The sequence below is a fragment of the Triturus cristatus genome, chromosome 1_2 (genome assembly GCF_964204655.1).
Source record: "Triturus cristatus chromosome 1_2, aTriCri1.1, whole genome shotgun sequence".
Lineage (NCBI taxonomy): Eukaryota > Metazoa > Chordata > Amphibia > Caudata > Salamandridae > Triturus > Triturus cristatus.
The window spans coordinates 835,997,471-836,018,541 of NC_140580.1; the positions used below are offsets into that span (position 1 = coordinate 835,997,471).

The 21,071-nt window shown below is 44.9% G+C and overlaps 1 protein-coding gene across 1 annotated transcript in view; it reads left to right on the forward strand.

Annotated features, from left to right (window-relative positions):
- DDOST (dolichyl-diphosphooligosaccharide--protein glycosyltransferase non-catalytic subunit) overlaps positions 1–21,071 on the forward strand; it is a 62,766-nt gene that overhangs the window by 33,380 nt on the left and 8,315 nt on the right. Inside the window, exons 5-8 of the mRNA XM_085608955.1 lie at positions 1,934–2,028; positions 2,406–2,499; positions 4,963–5,111; positions 16,732–16,879. Of these exons, the coding sequence (XP_085465081.1) occupies positions 1,934–2,028; positions 2,406–2,499; positions 4,963–5,111; positions 16,732–16,879 (486 nt within the window). The remainder of the gene's footprint in view (positions 1–1,933; positions 2,029–2,405; positions 2,500–4,962; positions 5,112–16,731; positions 16,880–21,071) is intronic.

Consider the following 21,071-nt stretch of genomic DNA (forward strand, 5'->3'; position numbering starts at 1 on the left):
GCAAATAGGAATCCCTGCAACGTATCCCAATAATGCTGTAGGAAAAACATTTCAGTATGATTATCAGTAACATTTAAGTTTATTTTAATTGACATAACCAGTTGGGGTTCTATCAAAATAATTGTAGAATTGGGATTCCGTCATCTTGATTGCTAGTGTAGTAATCTTTCTATGTTTTGGTCATTTCAGTGCTGAGTGGGAACATAAGAGGCAGCATGGAAGCCTGAAGGATGAGATTGAGGAAACCATGTTATTGGTTCATTGTATTATATTCCATAAAGTTCTTACGCAAGAGGTTAGCTCCCTCTTGCTTGAGATGTAAGGGGCAGCCTGAAAGCATTCTTCAGATTCGTCATGCCTTGTCCATATGTTGCGACCAGTTGAGCAATTTATGTCCTATGTTTGAAAGAGCCTATATTCCAATTTGTCAAGAGTTGATCATGGCATTTGGAGCTGAGCGCAGAATCTGTTTCTTTTCCCTAGTATCAGCCCAATGCAATCTAATTTGGAGCTAGAATTTAATTGCAGTTCAGTAAGCATCACCAACAAGCTGTGAAGGCTAGACGGCAAAAGTAAAAAGGCATTGTGTGTGGTAGGAAGGCTGTGTGAAGTTTTTAAGGCTTGGGCCTTCTATTAGCAGATGTGTTAGGGAGGACTTGGCTTAATATACATCTACATGCAAAAAAAGGTTTTGGGTGACCAGCCATCTAGACTGGTATTCATTATCTCTGTGTCCTGAGAGATTAGAGCAAACCCAATGATCCAGAACGTGAAGGGGAGGGTATGAGTTTTGGATGGACAGAGTGCCAAACTGAATGCTGAAGCAACCTGATGGGTCAATTGGAGATGATTGACTGTTGTCATTAGAAACACAATGCTATGCACGATTTGATGAGCGTCCAGTATAGATGACAGATGCGTCAATGAAGAAGTAAAGATATGTTGAGAGTGGTTGGGACGTTAATATCTACACTCTGGTATGCAAGGCTAGAAAGAGTTGTTAGCTATTTGAATGTCTGTTGGGGACTATTTGTGTGGCTCTGCCATGCTGAGGGACGGAGTTGGATTATGTTAATGGGGGTGGGGGGAGAGGCGGGGGAATCTACATTGGACCCTGCTGGTTAGTTGTAGAAGGCGTAAGCATTTTTTAGGGGGGGGGGGGAGAGAAAAGTGCTGGAGGAGGCCTAATGGATGCATGAGTAGAAACAAGGGAAGGAGGGTGGTTAAAGGATAAATGAGAAGGACAATGATTTTAAGTTTGTGGTTGCGTGTGCAGTGCTTATGATGTCAATTGACCACTTTAGAGCTGTTGTAGAACGAGCACCAACCACCTCAGTAAAATGCTTACCCAAAACATTAAAAGCAGAATGTTAGACGTATCCCCTGCATCTCTTGTGTTAACTTTTTTGCTACTGCTTGCTCTTCAGTTGGTGTCGGGTCACCCTATGAGTACAGGCTGTTATAAGAAAAATAAACCGGTTGTGTTTTTTTTGTGGTTGTTATGTACGTAGTGGCTGTCGGGCCAAGCCAGCTGAGGGAGGGACATTTTGGAGAGTAAGCATAAGAGCGGTTTTGTGCTGTCTGAGCAATGCTGATATATGTACCATTGTGAAATCCACTTAAAATATCTAGAGTAATTAAGCATATTTTGCAAATACTGGAGGTTCATTAATTTAGAGGATTGGGGGTGGTCATTTAATTAATGCTTGACCTTGCTCTATAATGTTCAGTGCTGCATTGTATGAAGCAGTTGCATATAATCAATTATATACCAGCAGTGTCAAGACTTCCCTAATGCCGCAAATACATTCTTCAAAATAAAACATGAGCCATTGCTTGGTCTTTTCTCTCAGGATGTCATGTTGTGTTGTAGTTTGATATTCTCCCCTTAGTTTTTCTGAATTTTACCTTATCTGCTTTCTTCCCCCTTCAGCATACGCTCATTGTGGCTGATCCAGAGAACCTGCTGAAGGCTCCCACTATTGTTGGCAAAACCCCTTTGAACCCCATACTCTTCAAGGGAGTTGGGTAAGTCCTCTTTGGCAAGGTTTTTAATGTTAGCTTGTACTAGTTTATGATGATTGGAATGTAGGCTGCATGTGCTGTCGGAGGTGAAGGAAATGCGCTGTGAAGGATTATGGGAAAGTCTAATTCTGTCACAGGGGGCAGTGTACTGCAAGACAGACTTGTAAGCAGTTGCGTGAACTTGTGGCACAAGTAGTTGTGTTATGTAGGAGAGCAGTGTGCTCAGGGTCGAGCAGGCAGTGGGAGACAAGATTGTTTGCTATTGGAGGTGAGGGTGCCTGTTGTGAAGTGGAACATTGTTGACTGGCACCTAGAAAGTTACATGGCTACTTAAAGAGATGTTCAATACATTTATCACCTTCAATTCTTTTTTTGTGTAGCATGGTGGCTGACCCAGATAATCCTTTGGTGCTTGACATTTTAACTGGCTCCTCTACGTCCTACTCCTTCTTCCCAGACAAACCTATCACACAGGTATGTATACCAAAAGATTATGCTTGCATGCACATGTATGGCTAGATGAGCAGAATCTGAGTGAGACGATTCTTTCCTTTAAGTGTAGGGAACTCACCAACCAGACTCCTCTCTCAAGTTTGTGCCTTGAGTGAGGTTGTGGATTGTGCTGGTCTAATAAAGAGTTTAAACTGATGTCCTGATCAGGGGTTGGTCATAGAATATCTTGCACTGTATGTACCAAGACCCCATTGTTGTAAATGTTTATAATTGATGCAGGAATTACTTAATTGTCACCCTTGTAGGGCTGTCTCTCTCATTGTTGCATGGGGTGAAGAAGCATTTGGGCCTGGGTGTGAAGGAGAAGACTGGGGCACGATATGTAACTGCCCCAGAAATCTATGTAGTGCTTCTGGATTTCTATAGCGATCAGTATCTCTTTCTGTGGCAATGGTGCTTGGTTTCCAGTGCATAAAATGTGCTTGTTTATCAACACAGGGCAAACTTAACTGCAAGGTGGTCTAAACACAAAATGCGGGCTTGGCATTTATTGATTTTTACTTGCCAGACGGTGGTATATTTATTAAGTTACTTTGTGTAAGTAGTTTTGCAGCTTCTGGTTCCTCCTGCTATTTGCTTATGTGGGCAAGTTCTAACTATTTGGTTAAGTTGTAGTCAGTTTCTAAAATAAGGTCCAGTTACATTAGTTTATTTTAAGAAACTTTATTCTTAAATATCATTTAAGAAAAAAACTGTGCTTATTTCCTGAAGACTGTGTAGAGCTGTGGCATTTCTAGAGGATCAAGCAATGTTTGGGGGGAGGTGATGGAGATCTGGTTGTATTTTTGTTATAGCTTAGAGAGCTGATACATAAGCTGAACTTGAAGTAATGTGAGATTTTCGGAAATTGGGAAATTCTTGGTCTTTCCTTGATCACAGATGTCCCCCAATTACAGCCTACTAAGGCATACCTCTGCTGCAGTACCAGTTTTGGACATCTCCTGTTTCATGGAGTGAAAAATCTAAACACTTACAACAAAATATGACTTGTAATGGTGCCCTCAGATCCCATCGCTTTCTCTCTTCAAACCCACCTCTTCTACACATTCCTATTTCAACCACTAGGTGACCCGGCAGGTCAGTTTGATCAGCTGGCAATAGTGTGGCATTGTGGGTTGGTCAGAGAGAGAAGAACTGGTTGAGAGAGGAAAAGGAAAATAAAGCTTGGGGAAAGAAGTTTAGGTAGGGAGAGATGCATTGTGAGGGGAGTGGAAAGAGACTGAGTGACGAGGGGAGGCAGATATATTTGGGACAAAGCAGAAGGAGGGAGATTGTTTTAGAGATGGAAAGAGTGAGGAAGACCTGAAAGATTCAAATCGGGGAGAGGAGAAGATTGAACAATAGAGAAGAAATACAAGCTGAGGAGGTTTTTGAGAGGAAGGGAGAGGACCAGAAAGGGTGACTAGATGAAAAGCAGACTTGAGTGGTAAGTGTGGAGAATACCGATACAGAGGGGATAAATTGAAGAGATGATGTAGAGGGTTCTGAGACATTTTACATCGGAAAAGCCACTACAGATTTTTCAGGTTGTTGATTGTCCTTCGTTGAATTCTAAAACCCGGCACACGTGTACCTGGTTTTCACTGTGCCATCCTTCTCTGGTACTCTTTAGTGCCCCCTGGAGGGCTGCTATGTTTTATTTGGGAGGGGGTCGTAGAGGGGTTTGATTAGGAAAAGGGCTTGCCCTGTGCACCAACCACTTTCTTCCTTTGCTTGTTACTATAAGTTCTCCCTCATGTTCTTTTGACCCACCTGGTGCTAATCTATACTCTGCATCTCTGTGCATTTATAAAACCTGTGCCACTCAGTCCTCCCACATTTTCCTCTGTCTACTCCATTCCTACTTCGTGTTGCTGCACTTAGGAGCCGGTGTGGTGAGGTCCAGTATGGTGGTATTTAGGAGTAGGCGGCATGAAGTGTTGAGACTGATGTAGATAAAGGGGCAGCAGGCAGGCTAATCAAGCCAGGGAAGGGAGAAGCCGGGCAAATGGCATTTATGGAGGGAAACCGGATGTCAAATTGGGGGTTGAGGGGGGATCCAGAAGAGACCTGGAGGGAAAGGGTGTAGAAAAGATAGAAGTGGGTATAGTGATTTGGGACTTAATGGGGCAGGGAGCAGAGCCAACGTAGCCAGTGCACATATGGATGTAGTGGTCGCCATACAAAGAGATCACATTCTAATGGACTACCTACAGAGAGGAAAAATCCTTCCTAGTTGTAAAACCAAGCAGATTGTCTCTTCTCTACATAGGTTGCATGTCTGCTTTACATAAGCACATCACTCTACTTCATTACTAGTGCTTGTAACCTGGGTTTCATGGCTAAGGGTTGTTTTGTTTTTAACTGCACTCTAGACTAGAAATTGATTTGCATTATAACTTTTCTTTTACCTCTTACTCTTCCACCCCTTCCTTGTCTGCACAGTACCCTCATGCTGTTGGAAAGAACACTCTTCTGATAGCTGGTCTCCAAGCCAGGAATAATGCCAGAGTGGTCTTCAGTGGCTCCTTGGACTTCTTCAGCGATGCTTTCTTCAACTCTGCTGTGCAGAAGGCTACACCTGGCTCTACGAGGTGTGCATCAATCTGGGTTTAGTAATATATCATCTGGAATCTGTCTGCAAAACCGTAGGGATCTGAATTCTCTACCCAGTTGAGAAAGTAGTTTGCTTTAGTGACAAAAGGCACTCTCTTGACTAGGGATCTGTAGAATCATGAGTGTGTGTGAGTGTGTGTGTGTGTGTTTTCTAGGCAGGTCTTGTTCTCCTGTTCACACTGTACTGAGGTGCTTGTTTTCATGCATTACAGTTGATCTTGTGATTTGTAGGGGAAGTAATGATAATGTCTGCGATACAACCCCAAAGAGCTACCATAGACATTTTACTGATTAGACACAAGTATGTCTAATTACCTGGTTGCACCCTAGAAAATGTCTGTTCTAGTCTGTAAAACATTACTCCAAGCACTCGCCCCCAGCCGGTGGCATGCTTCATGATTAAACCAATGGGGTGGGGGCGTTGTAGGAGCCAATAAAGGTCCAGTTCCTAAGCTCTGAAGGCAATCACTGTATCAACCACGAAGATTCTGTTCCTATCAAGGAAAGAGTCAAAGGAAAGGTAGGACGAATATATAGATTGGAAGAGTGGCAAGGGGAATCCTACAGATTATTTCTTGTCGGTCCCGATCCAGGAGAGCAGAGGAGGGTACGTCCCAGGTTCTCCACGCATGGGAGCCATTCAGTAGCACTGCGCTGACATACGTATCGACCAGGTGGGACATGCTTCATAATTGGACTGCTGCGTGCGAAAGACCTAGTATTCTGTCTATAGCAGACTCTTCTCAAGCTCTTAAGGAGGTAATTATTAGGATTGTAGAGATCGTATAGTTTTTATTTCGCTGATACTAGCCCAGATGATTTCCTGATCTAGGAAGAAAACCGTCACGAAAACTGTTAGAATTGTGTAGTGGTAGTCCGTTGTAACACTGCCACATCCCTTGCACAATATTAAAAATAAAAGTGTTGCCTGACCCTACGTGTCTTGATAATAGCAGACACATTTCTGCCCTTAAAGTACAGTACTTCATCTGGTGTGGGGATTTCTTCAGGACTACGAACCTCCTAAGCCCCTTTCCTCATCTCTATTCTGTGGGTAGTGTATTGTACCTCAAAGGAGAGAGTAAATAAATAAAATACAAGTCGCCAGTTATTCACAAGTATCTTAAGTTTGATTCATGCCCAAAGCCTAACAAAGTAACAGGCCACATGAATAAAGTGGGGCGATATGTCTCAACAGTGATGGTTGCTTTAATCCGCTGGTCAGTACTCTGGCGGAAAATTCTGTTGACATCATTGATGTAAAAAGAGTTCTGCAGCATCGACTAGCCAAGATAAAAAAAAAAAAAAAGTAAACTTGGGTTTGTGCATTATTGCCACGTTGTTTTAGGGATTGTCATCCAGGTACAATGGATTGTTCTGCATCATCAGTTGCTACAATGAGAAAAATCAACTCCCTGCAGGAACGCGTAAGGCTTAGTCCCAAATTGAAAACTAACCATTGCCACTCTTCTCAGAATCTGGCGAGCAACTACCTGGTTAGTTACTGAGTGATGGCAGCTCTCATAAGGAAATGTATTCTCCCTGATTAGCAGGGGCAACTGACCAATTGTTGAGCCTGTCTAATCCCTTTTGTTCAGCTGAAGCAACCCACTTGACTAACGTAGAGAATTTTTGCAGATTGCTGTACGCAGTTCAGTCAATCTTAAAAGGATTACTATGAATTTTATTTTCAGACATGACTGTAGGGACCACAAGGAAAAGGCAGGAGTTTAAAAAGTTGCTTGCTCGGTTTAGATTCTCTGGAACTGAGGCGTCCATTTATCAACTGGCCAAGATGAAGACGGTTGTCAATTGAAAGGCTAGCATTATTACAGGACTGGCTAAAGCAAAGGAAATCTTAAATGAATATGAACATTCAAAAACAAAGCTAGCTTAATCGCTATCTCAGCTTTAAATTTGGAAACTGCTGGCTCAAGGGGCATTATTATTATGACACTGGCAATGAGTGCTTCTTTACGCGCCAGCTAGGTTTGTACTGTACAAATACCAATAGAGATGTACAAGATTGTCCAGAAACAAAGTCTGTTAAAAGAGTACAATAAAATAACTATTACCTGGCATTAGACTTTGTTTGAATAGTTTTGTGGCATACATCCACACACAGTTCCGGTGGCGCTAGTGAGCGTGAGCGGCAGCGGCGGCGAGAGGCGAGTCTGAGCCTGAGCTTGAGTCTGAGCCCGCAGCCCCGCCTGCACCATCTCGTTAGTGCCTCGTTAGTGTGGCGGCGGCACCCAGCAGCTCTCATTGGCACCCGGTGGCAGCTTTCAACTGCTTCATTCATTGCCTGCCAGCCCGACCACTGCTCCAAGTTCAAAGGTCAAGGGAAACCAGTGCTGTAAGCACCCTTAAGTCTGCGGCGACGAGAGAGAGGTCCCGCTTCCTCCTTCCCCCGTAATCGGGCCCACGTGTTTACCAGTGAGCAGAGGTGCTTGCTCAAGTCCATCGGCGAGACCTCGCCCGCCTGCTGTTTTGAGCAGTACGGAGGGTTGCAGAGGACGCTCTGGACTAGGGACAAGACGCAGAGGTCGGGCGAGAACTGCGCTTGTCGTACAGCCCTGCCCCTCCCTTTACAGAGGCAGCAGCAGCAGGACTGCAGGACTCGAGTCACAAGCCTGAGTCACGGCGCAGGAACTTGGATCATCGACGCCACCTGCACACGGAGGTGAGGCGGGAAGAGGGCGAAAGGGGGGAGCAGAAGTGAGAGCTGGGCTATCTATTCGGCTTGGTCGTGGCCCCCTGTTCAGCTCCCACTTGTCTCCCCGCTTGTCTCCCTTCTGGCCCTTCAGAGAACGGATTGCAAGGACCTGGCCATCCACTGGCCAATCACCGTAATTGCCCCACGGTCTGAACTCTGTTATACGCCGCCAAAAAACTGTTGAGTTGAATTTTGGGTCAAGAGCGGGCCTGGAGTGGTGAAGCAGCGAGGGAAAAGGCTGGTGGGTGGTGAGCCTAGAACACTGAACACTAGAACCGGAGGCGCTACATAAACAGAGGCTCCCTCGGTGGAGCGGGGGGCACTTCTTCCGGCCAAAAGGCAGCAGACTTACCAGCAGACCACCAGGCACTACACGGGATGCTGATGCTGTGTGTTCCCCTCGCCGCCACTTTCCATCGTTGGCCGCAGTAGGGGGGAACTACAGCTCCCGACATCCTCTGCTTCCAACCGGACTTCCTTACGGACAGCTGCGCGCCCGGAGGCGCTACATAAACAGAGGCTCCCTCCGCGTCGCGGGACGCGCGCGGGCGCCGCCGGGCTGAGCCCGGGCAGAGGGCGGGCCGTCTGTGGCCGTCAGGGGCAGAGGGAGGCCGGGCCGGGCCCATCCTCCAGGTCTCCTGTCCTTGCTCCAGGACGGTAATGTGACTATTTTGCTGTTGACCGTACTTATACTGGGTTCTCGAGCGTATAACATACTGTTAGCCTCACCTTACGTTCTATACTGTTCCCATACCACCTGCTAATGGCAATGTCGACCCGGTCGGGTAGGGGAGGCGCTTCAGGCGGGCCATCAGTGAGTGGCACTTTAGACCATTTTATAATTCGCGCTTGTTCTGTACTTGAAAAAGAAATTGCCCTCACTGAACGCCGTCTGTCCCTTGACGCGCACAACGATAAACGCTCTTCAATTGGAAAGATTGCTTCCGCTATTTCTCCTGCCCCAGATACAATTTTACCCCATGGAACGCCATTGGGGCACACACAACACATGTCACCCACTGTGGCTGTGCCTCTTGCGAGACCCATAGCCCATGGCTCACACTCACAGCTCAACCTATCATATTCTCCTCTTTTTCCTACCTCATTAGTTGTCTCTGAATCTATTAATAACACATCTCCTTCCCCCGAATCTGTGTTTCCCCCGAACCACCTACCCCAGCAGGACCGAACCCCACTCTAAGTAAAAGTAAAAGAGTGGGCAGCGGTAATATTGAGGACCACACAAAAGTCCCCAAGAAAAGCAAAGGGAAATTGCGTAACACTCTCGAAAAGAAAGCAGGTCGTACAGTTTCTTCTCAACCTCACCACCAGAGGTCTAGACCAACTCTCGTACAGACCCCTAATTTAGTTCCCACAAACTCTGCTGAGCAGCACCCTTTACATTCTGATTCGCTAGAGGTTCCAGAATTCCAACACCTGCTTATTGATCAAATCAAGTCACTTATTAACTCCCTTCTATTACCTCTGATGGATAGAGTGAGAATACTGTCCGAGAGGCTTGAGAAGTTTGAACAGTCCTCCTTGGACAACTTCTTCTCCCTTAAATCTCTAATCAAGCTGCACTCAAAAATGGGCCAAGAAAATCGTGTAACCAATGACCCCCACCAAATTATACACGTTGACCCTGCTTCTAAAATTGCTCCACCACACCTAAATGCGGCCTCATGCCCAGGGGTAAAGAATGGAATTATTTTTCCTGGTACTAAGTCCCCGGCATCTACATCTCAATCGGGTACTTTATCCAAGGGGAAGAAACTATCCATTGCTTTAAGCGACAGCCCCGCTATTCTTGAAGCACCAGGTTGCGCGGCAAAACCCGCGCAGAACTCTTCCAAACTACTTAGTAACGACCCAGCCCAAGACCACCTGAATGGCGTTGCCAGTAACCCTGTGGAAAAACTACCTCACATTAATCTTCCACCCGAGTGCCAGCCCTTTGTTGCTGTTTTAACAGGTGTTCCACACCTTAAAGCTGGCAAGTCAGAATCTTTTACCGAGCTAAAAAACAAGACGACATACTGGCTGAACGTTAATAGGCCACTCCCTAGGCACCTGGATGGTCATGTTCTTCATGTTAGGAGGGTTTCTTGGGTGGGGAATAGACCAAAGCAAACGTCTGGTGATTGCGTCATTATAAATTTTAGGGATCCCCATGTAACCAAGCTAATTTGTAATAATGGACACCCAGGCTCTAATACCAACGGGATAGAATGTTTAGACTTAAGTCAATTTTATTCTGACCCTGTGTATTCCTATCATTCACCCCCCCCCCCCCTCTTCACCTGCCTCAGGATGAATCTCTCATGGGAAATTGGCCTCCTTGTGGAAATGTCCACCTTCCTTTTGTCCAAAATAGGTATTGTGCCCCTTATGGGTGCTATGGTTCCTATTGACATGAATCCTTTTTTTCTGGGGACAAAATTTATCCTCCTGCAGGAGCCCAAAAAATTAAAGATCCGATTGCGCTTACCGCTCTAACTGAGGAATTTCCCCAAAATATCCAGCAGTGTAGCCTGCAGTCTACCTCTTTTCATCAGGCTAGCAACTGTCCTTTGTCGTCCTTTCCATATAACTCTCTACAGGATTCTTCCAACTCTCCTGGTCCCATCACAACGCAAGATGTAGCAACTGATGCTTCCTCTCTTAAGGTTCTTAGTTGGAATGTAGCTGGTCTTTCCAGCAAACTTGACCTTCCAGATTGGAACTCCTTAATAACGCCCTACTCCATTTGTATCTTCCAGGAGACATGGAGTACAGTGCCCCATCATATGGTCGGTTATACCACTTTCTTTATACCGGCCATCCTACCACCAACAGGAAGAGGTCGCCCCTCGGGCGGTCTTCTGATTTGGGTTAACATCTCCATTGGGTGCTCTGTAAGGCAGGTTTGTACTGTTTCCCCTGACATTCTAAAACCTACTTTAAAGGGTTCCCATGGAAGGAAGTCTCTTGTGATCTATAACGTCTACGCCAGGGGTCTTGGCGGTGGTGCATTATCGCCTGTATTTCCACTCCTTGAGGGTGAATTGCGCAAGTCCCACCATACATCCCATATACTAATAGCCGGCGACTTCAACTGTTCCTATGAGCCTCTCGCCTCATTGGATCTTCCCGATCTTTTTGAGGATGACTTCAAAAGAGGCATCCCATTGCTATCCTTAACTCCTATAAAGAGATGGACGAAAACAGCCATATTTTTAAATACTATGACTCTCGAGTTTGGATTAAGGGCTACAAATGGCAGAACACCTTCTGACCTTCAAGGTACGCACACTTACAATAGGACCAATCATACATCTCGGATCGACTACATACTTCTTGATCTTAATCTCTGGGCATATGAGGTAGATATGGAAATAATCCCCTCACACGATAGCGACCACAATCAGCTATCTCTCAGTATAAAATCACTATGGGAAGATATACGTGGGTTTCTGCCCTTTCCAGTAATTAGCACTATGCAAACCCATGAGGTATGTCCCGCCAACTGCGAGAGACGCCTTAAATGGCGTAACGTGAGCCTAGATGATGTAAAAGTTGATCTGATAAGATCAATACTGCAGGAAGTGCAAGTTGATCTGGCCTTACTAAGTACCCACGAGACTCCCTTTGATAAGGCTTCTTTGGTCTTTCAAGATACTATAAGCAAGCTGGGTAATTTATTCCGTATAGAGGGTAAAGGTGGCCCACCAAGCGGTGTGACCAAACGCACCCCCACCGATGGGTGGTATACACCAATTTGCAGGAAGAAAAAATCTGTCCTAATTGCGGCCATTAAAACTAGGATCACATCCAAGATCCAGTTGGCTAGGAAGGACTATAAGATTACTGTCTCTAATGCCAAAAAACTCTGGGAAGAACAGTATTGGCAGACACTGAGAGGCTTCTCTTAAACGAGATTCTGGCTCCTTCTGGGAAATAATTGGATCCAAAACCAGACCAGCCCATGTACTTTTAACATGTAACATAACGAGCATGGCCTGGTTCGAACATTTGTCTAAACTCTATTCTTCCCGGTCGGAAGATTTGGGGACACCCTCTATTGAAGACGTCCCCCCCCCCCCCCCCCCCCCCCCCCTTGTGAAAGCTTCGAACATTACTCCTTTCACTGAAAAGGAAGTAGTCTTTGCCATTAAGTCTATTGTTCCCCTGAAGGCAGCTGGCCCAGACGGCATTCCTGGCGATGTTTTAAAACTTGACCCATCTAGATGGGGGAAGCTTCTTTCTACCTTAATCAATGCCATCGATAATGGTGCCCCGGTCCCCGAGTCTTGGAAGGGGGCGGAGGTTGTTCCCATATTTAAAAAGGGAGCCAGAGACGATCCAGCGAATTATCACCCGATCAGTCTTATTGATTCATCTCAGAAGGTGACTGGGAAAGTGATTTTGGAGAGGATTTTATCTTGGGCAAATGACAACAATATCATCTCAGACTACCAAGCAGGCTTTAGGGTCGGGACAGGCACCATAGAGCAGGCCTTTAGACTGTTTCTCCTTTATTGGAAGGTCGTATTTCTTGGAAAGGGTAGTCTCTATCTTGCCTTTATCGACCTGAAAACAGCTTTCGACCTTGTCCCCCGCGATACTTTGTGGCGTGTTTTGGCCAACATGAATATTCCTCCTTACTTGTTGGCCTTACTAATGAAATTACATGATGGAAATTACGCCCAAGTGCGATGGGGGCCTCAGGGCCAGAAAACGGAGAGAATCCCAGTGAACAGGGGCGTCCGCCAGGGATGTGTTCTTGCCCCTACCCTATTTTCACTTTATGTGAATGGTGTAGTGGATCATCTGAAAAAAGTCCCTTCTGATGCACCATCCCTGGCGGGCGACCGTATTCCAACTCTCCTGTTCGCGGATGACACTCTCCTGCTATCCAAATCACCAAAGGGATTACAAATCCTGCTTGATAGCTTTCAAGCTTTCTGTAGTGCTAGAGGCCTCATTATAAACACTACCAAAACCAAGTACCTAATCTTAAATCCACCTAGAAAGTTAGGGCGGCCCCCAGTTTTGAATTCGGTTACTCTTGAGCGGGTAAAAGAATTCGATTACTTGGGTATTCGCATTACAGACACTATGTCCTGGTCATCCCATTTACGAAAAATGTTACTAACCCACAAGAGGGTTACGGGCGCCCTCCTCAGGGAGCATCGATCCTCCATGTCCCGGCCAATAGCTCCAGCTTTGGACATATATAAAGCAAAAGGTGTGAGCTCGGCACTTTATGGTGCCAAACTATGGGGCCTAACTAACATTGACGAGCTTGCCAAGTCTGAATCTAGCTTTTATAAAGAACTGTTGGCACTTCCGCAGAGCACCCCTCTAGTTCGGTTACTAATGGACCTAGGGTGCCATTCAATGAAAGACCTGGCAAAAGTACACCCCCTACTCCTATGGGCCCGGATTTGGCGGACCCCTGAGTTAGCTAAATACGCGGAGGGTTTATCTGATATATTATCCATCCCTTCTTGGCATAAAATTAAATGGTTGAAAGATGTCAAAGCTCTACTTCTTGATCTCGGCCTTAGAGATGCATGGGATAATAAAACTTCTCCCCCAAAAGCAGAGCTCAAGAAACTTTACTGGAGTTGGGTCATTGCAAAAAGAAATTCTAGCTCTCTTGGTGGCAGTAGAACTATTGAATTCCTCATGATTAAAGATGTAGTGTGCTACGAGCCTTACCTCGATATAATTCAAAAGCCGTATGACCGATCCCTCTATCTTAAGTTTAGGATTGGCACTCTCCCGGTTCGTGAGCTGACTGCACGCTGGACTCCACCCTCCCAGACATCACCATACTGCCCTTTTTGTGAGTCCATAATTGAATCAATTGCACATGTTTTATTCGCATGCCCGAAATACAAAATCCCAAGATCTTATTGGCTTAATCCCCTATGCAAAACTCTGGGAACACGTGACCACCGCATAGCCCTACGCATTCTGAAATCAGATGCTCGACCTCTCCATGTCTGCGCTCTGTCGAAATTCTTGAGGTGGTCCTGGCTGTTAAGAACTAAAGCCCTTGTAGCCCTTAGTTAAGCTTAGTTAAGCTGGATGATTGATTCTCCCCTCTGTATATATTCCCCTTTTATATTGTCTTATTTATTATGTCTATATGTACTTTTTAAACTTTTCCTGCATATCTTGGGTTGCATGATTCTTACCGCATTTTTTACGGTTTGTGCTCACTTTGTATGTTACATTTGTATGTGCTTTTTAGGTCTCGGCTAGCGATGGCTGCGCTTGCGCAGTCTAGCTCCGAGATTTAATGACTTTGAGTGACTTTGAGAAGAGGGGCTTGCACCCGCCCCTCTTCTCTCCTGTTCTCCATTGGCTGGCCTCTTAAATGCTGGCCAGCCACTGGAGAAGAGGTCCAGTCACTCCGTTGAAGCCCCGTCCTTTTCGGATCGGGGGGCGTGTTTTTTCGTTGCTTTTCGCAGGGCGTGTTTTTCTCTCCTCCAGCCAATGGCAAGAGGAGAGAAAAAGAAACACGCCCCCGAATCCGAAACCGAGGCTGCGTTTCTCCGAGGCAGTTCTTCTCTGCCTCGGAGAAAGGCGGTGGTGTCCCGGCGTTGCTCCCTCACCTGATCTCCTTGTTCGTAAAAAGACCGACTCTCTCCAGCGAATATTCTTAACTCCACTTCTAGGTACAAATACAAAATAAATTATTCCTGTGAGACGCGTTGAAGCTACTTTTTACGCACTGCCTCTGCGAGGGTTCTCTTGAGCATAGGAGGCCTCTGCGTGAGGACCCGGATGCTGCTCGCTGTTTGTTACAAACGGAGAGAGGCAGAAATGCCTTTGCTTTCGACCACAGGGGCGATCCAAAAAGATTAGTCAAACCCCACACCACAGTTACTGATTGCTCATCAGCAGTACTCAGGCTTCAAGGCCCTCAGCGTGCATGTCGTCACTCATCAGCTTTTGAGACCGTTTCCAAGTCTACACCACGAGCTTTCCTCTGACACGTCTTCACTCACCAGTGAAAAAGAAGTGAACAAATCAGCGCGCGCTGTTCTCCGAGATAAGGCCGACAAACAGCTGCATGTTGCTTCCTGCTAATGCTAGATTAGGAAAGGAGCACTCTACCATGGCATTGTGCGCAATTTTATGAATTCTTTCAAAGAGGTGAGAAAACACTATTTTCGGCATTCGAGCATCTTTCGGGAAACCTTTGGTTTGGCGCAGAGGAGCACCCGATTGCTGTCATAGTAAACCAGCACACTTTGTACGTCCTATTTATCTACCAGTTCAAGCATAATGTTTCCACACGTTAATTAATGAATGCACAGAGCCATATCTGACATGGTCTCTCTTAGCATAAATTCTACTTCCTCTGCGCCCGGTTATTTTTTTAAAATATTTTGATAATTTACTGGTCCGTTGATTACTCCAGCTTTACTTCCTTGTCGCAGACCTTCCATCATGAGGGGTTTCCACAGTCTGGAGACAGGCTCCCTGCTCCTAAGATAACAGAACAAAACACCAGCCCCTTTCCACAACCCACGTGTGCCTGATTCCGGCAAACGGGCGATTTTCTTTCTTGCTGTTTGTTGTATGAATAAATGAAACTCTGATAGGTGCTGAAAAGAATACACACTGCTTCACTCACAGTGAGTCAAGATGCAAGAGGTTTGCCGTTGCTGTAAATGCCTTGCTAAATGCTAAACCTGGTTGGGGATTGGTTCCTTCGAATTTGAACCTTGCTTCTGACATATCCATCAACTGTAAAGATCAGCGTGCTAACACAGGGCTGTTCTCTGCTGTTGTTAGTTCATGCGCATTGTGTACTTTATTTGAGTTTCCGCTGTGGGGGTGAAAGAAATACATACCACCCTCCACAGAGCCCACTTTACTGGGGCCAATGTTTTGAGGAGCAACCAGGCAGAGACGTTTTAAGACAGGGGCAAAGTGTGCCTTGGCCCAGGGCCCAGGCTTTCAGAGCCCCAACCCCACCGATAGTCAGATCTGTTCTGCACAGTCTTACCCTGATTACCTTGAATAATTCTTAAACAGATTGTTGTAAATTTTGTTTTCTTTCATTTCTTTTTAATGTGTGTGATGTGTGAGCGTATATTACAGATATTTTGCAGCGATAAAATTGGTTTTATTGTTTCATGCAAGATACATAAACAGTTTTTTAAATCAAAACAGGACCTCACATATGGGAAACAGAAAGGTGTCACGGATATTGGGTGCAGTAATATTAGTGAGTTGCTGCCTTGCTAACAAATAACATCATTGAAAACACAATTCACTATCGCTGAATATTTGTTTTATCAACTCATTGTTTATTTCAGATAAAATCTATAAAACACAGCAAGATCAGTAGAACAATGATAAAACAAACATTTCATTCAGCAATAAAAGCTATAAAATCACAATTCATTGAGACAAGTCTGGATCAGAACCAGAGCAGCACTTAATAATAACAAGCATTTACAATGCAACGGTCTCGGCATTGTTAAAGTTAGAGCTATTGGCATGGCTCATGACAATGCCGTTTATTTAAATGTTTTAAAAACAAAAACATAAATAAAAATAATGTCATGAGCAATGCCAATAGCTCTAACTTTACCAATGCCGAGACCATTGCATTGTAAATGCTTGTTAAGATATGTTTTATCGAAATAAAGCTTATTTCATTTCATTTCATTTCAGTGGCTTTTTATGAAAATGTGTTTCTTGATTGCATATCAACTATTTTATCTTGTGTGAAAATTGTATTTCTTTTGCCTTTCTTATTGTCAAGTCAGACAGTAGTTCTGAGCAGGTGTGTGCTGAATTTAGGCTTTTGCAGGGCTAATCCTGGAGAATATTTTGTTTACTACAATAATGTCGTATCTCTTGGATTTCAGGCATGACCGGACCGGAAACCATGATCTGGCTTTAGCCATTTCTCGCTGGGTGTTCAAAGAGGAGGGAGTGCTACGAGTAGGGGCAGTGTCCCACCACCGCGTAGGGGAGAAATCCCCACCCAATGCCTATACCGTCACTGACCTTGTGGTAAGATTCCCACCAATATCTGACACTAAAATTGGCATGTCGGAGGTAGAAGGGTCAAGGTTGATCAGTCAATATACCTTTTCAATAGACTGACAGATTATTGAAGCAGACAAACTAGTACAAGAGGCGAAAGGGCTCCTGGAAGTATCAGTGTTTTTTTTTTTTTTTTTTTTGTTTTTTTGCCTAGTCCACATTTTGCAGTCCTGTACACAGAGCGATGCAATCTGCTTTGCAAATAAATGTAGCGTCCTCGAAGAGGTGGGAGTCGTCTATCTGCTTTTTAGGTCTCGCGAGCCAAAGGCTCGAAGAGACATTTTGTATGTGGAATTTTCAAAGTGCTACCCACAGTTTTGGCTGGCCTAAACCTTGAGTGCACGTTGGCGTGCACGTGCACAGCTGCTGCTCACACTCCCTCCTCCCCTTCACTTTTCGTCAACTTTGATCAGGCTCCTCTGTTGCTGGCATTCCCCCCTCCCTTCTCGCCCAGCCCTTCTTGTCACCTCGGCTTTTTTAACACAGCTGCTGCTCGCACTCCCTCCTCCCCCTCCCTTTTCTTCAGCTTTGATCAGGCTCCTCTGTTGCTGGCATTCCCCCCTCCCTTCTCGCCCAGCCCTTCTTGTTTTTATTTGCCTCAAAAATTTTCGCTTTCGTTTCTTCGCTTTCTTTCTTTCTCCGCAGGCCCTTTCTTTCCATCTCTCTCAACCCCGTCCTCTTTTGTTAAGTTCCCCTCTCCTATTTCTTCCCGCCTAACCTCTTTCTTTCCGTTTGTTTTCTTTCCTTTACCTTCTTGTTTCCAAGGTGGAACATTCGCTATGGACATTCAGCACTATTATTTTAGATGAACGCAATCAGCGCTGTAATCCTGCACACCCACACAGAAGTGAAGTTTAAATGACCTTGGATTCCGAGTGCCGCAAAGCAATAAATATCACCCGCTGCAGCAAGAGCAGACCCGCTCCTCCTGCTAATTTCATGAATCTCCCAATAATACCAGGCCACAAACAACCCCACTTGTTTTTGTTAGGCATGGGGAGATTAAGTGATTTGCCCATAATCACAGGATGTTAAGCTTCCCTGCCGAGACTCGAACCCGGTTCCCCAGGTTCGAGGTCGACCGCTCTAGCTTTTTGGCCTCATCCTCTCCCCAACTTCTCCAATATTGTAATGAGAAACAGAATGATTACACGTTGATATCTGCTGTGCAGTCACTTTACATTCAATTAGAATTAGTGTACACTCAAGGCTTCGGGCCACTGTACTATACAAATCTACTCCAACTTCGTGGTATGCAGCGGAAGATGTGGAAATTGCCTGTCCTGAAGATTACTGGAATTTGGTCTTGATCCTTGTTATGCTCACTGTGCCTTGCCTATATTCCAGTGCCTCTAGACCCGTTGCGGGAAATAAGGCAGCGAGGGGGGAGACAGAAGGCTCACATGCGTGTAAATTCACAATTTGTGTAGTCGGATCTCCACCGCACTGAGCTACATTTGCCTCTCTGGGACTACTGACCTCACTGGGCATTTTTTAAATATTACTGTGACACTCTTTTCCTGCATTACATAATGGCATCTGCTGTGTGGGGCGTCACTTCTGGTAATGGTTGTGAGTCTTTACCCAGTAGCCACACAGCAGACGTTCTGTCCGCACTCATGGAGCGTTGTGATGAAGCATCCCTGTCTCTATTTTTTTGGCTTCTTCGCATGGTCGCTACTGTCTGCAGAACAGCACAACGTTCCCGTAGTCTCTGCTTTAGGTTGGGAGAAGCCTTAAGTTACGTCAGGTACTTCCTGGCTCATCTGCGAGGCCTCTGCCAGTTCCAGCCGCTGCCTTGATGAGAGTTTGTGACAGCATACCGTTTAGTTGATGACACACTATGACCCTCAGCTTCGAGACAGTCCCATGCCTCTTCCGCTTCATTGAAGAAGTGAGTGGAGCCATCGTTTACCACTCGGAGTCGTGCCGGGAAGAGGAGCGAGTTTTTTATATCTAACTCTCCCATTTTCTTTTTGACTGCCATAAACGTGCCTCTCTGTTTCTACACTTCAAGGGAACAGTCCGGAAAGAACAGCACTTTAGAATTATCAACTCTGACTTCTTCCAATTTGCGCAGCTCCTTTTTTTTTTTGCATATTTATATAGCGCGAACTCAACCCAAGGGTATTGATGGAGCGCTTTACATAGCACCGTATTTACATTACACATTCAGGCATGGGGAGATTAAGTGATTTGCCCAGAATCACAGGATGTGGACGCGACCCCGAGGCTCGAACCCTGGTTTCCTGCACCAGAGGCGGCAGCGCAGCCGACGGACCACATCCTGAAGTATCGCATCAGTTTGCACTTGATTGTTGTAGTGAATATCAAAGAATAAATATCGATGGGTCGCAATATTGTGGCCATAATATGGTACAAAAAATCAACTAAGTAAGTGAACAGAGGGAGGGAAGCATTTACTATTCGTAACTCCACATCTACGAATAAAAATGATATACCACTTTACCGTTCTATATTTGTCCCTTGATATTTTGGTGAGGATAGTGTAGCCCATCAATATTCTGGCTTCGATATTCCCATCCTCCACCCTTGCACTTGGCAGAAAGTATGCAACTATTTTTTTCCAGCTCTCACAACAGCAACCTCTTTAGCTGATAATCATTAGGAGCAGATCCATTGTAGGAAAGAAAAACACAAATAATACTTGGTAGCTTTTGTTCATCATAATTACCTGTTTCTATTTCCCTATTGCCATAATAAGTGGGATATTAGATACCATTATTATTTAATACTCTGCATTAATTTGGATGTCAAGAAAACCTCAAACATTATTAGTCCAGATATCTCTGGCAAATTTTGTTTGTATCTAACTTCGATCATTTCCAAGTAAGTTACAGGAGATAGTCAGGACTTCCAGCCCTTGCAAATGTACCCTTTACTATTAGTGCCCCAGTGCGAAAGATTACTGCAAACTGAAATAAGATGTGAGCCATCATGTTGTTATTTGGGACTTGTTCAAGAGATAGGAGATGCCTCTAAGTCTGATGTAGCGTGCTACTCGCCGAAAAAAGCGCTTCAATACCCCATCAAGAGTAGCAAGGCTGCATAAATGCAAACCTTTTTCCATCTTCTTTCCTTCCACTATCCTTCTCAATACAAATAACTGACTAACATATCCACCACACAAATCACTTTCATATTTCACCACTAATCCTTTATGGGTAACGGACTAGCGTGCTACTAGCCGAAAGTGTTTCGACCCCTGGTGAGGGGTAGTAAACGCTATATAAATATAATTACAATACAATATATGACACCCGTCCATTTTCTCTGCTCCAAATGGCAAGTAGGTATAGCTAAACTCCCTGGACGCTAGGAGAAATACACTGGGTGTGAACACCATTGCTTGGCAGTATGACATAATGGACAGTACTTGTGTCTAGGCTCGAAACTGAGAGATCTGTGAACCTGTGGACCTGTTTTGCCATCGTGTTATGTTATATTAATTTTACAAAACGCATTTTCAGTACCGACAGCAGTCTTTTGCTGCCAAATGACTTGACCAAAAAGATTAACAAGCATTTGCAATGCAATAGGTCTCGCATTATTAAAGTTTGAGCTATCGGTGTTGCATTATTTAGCAATGCCAATAGCTCAAACTTTAATAATGCGAGACCTATTGCATTGCAAATGCTTGTTTTACCTTGTTTATTTCAATTGCGTGTGCAGATGGGAATCTCTATTGGTTTAATAGCATTGAATTGTGCAATGACATACTATAGCTGGGAGGCTAAATCAGTGATGGAGCATTCTTCGTGGAACTTTGGTGTCATTGGCAGCTCTTGCTTTTAAAATCTTTATTAAAACCAATGTTTGCCAGCAACGCCAAAGTTCAGCAAATAATGTTCTTCTGGTGTCCAGAGAAATCACATTGCTCTGTACTGCAAAGGGCACAGTAAAAGCAAATTCTAATCTAGCTCAAAGATCACCCAAATAAGGGACAGACGTTTTTATTGGCAAAATGCTCTGCCATTATTCTCAAAAGAGTTAATGGAGTCCTTTTATGACTCCTAGATGAATGTGCCTGGCCCTCTGTCTTCGTTGCTCTTCCATTCTGCTTACGCATTGATAAGATTCACTTTGCTGTTTGACAAGTATGCCTTTTTGAAATGAGCGATTTTGAGGCCGACCCCTC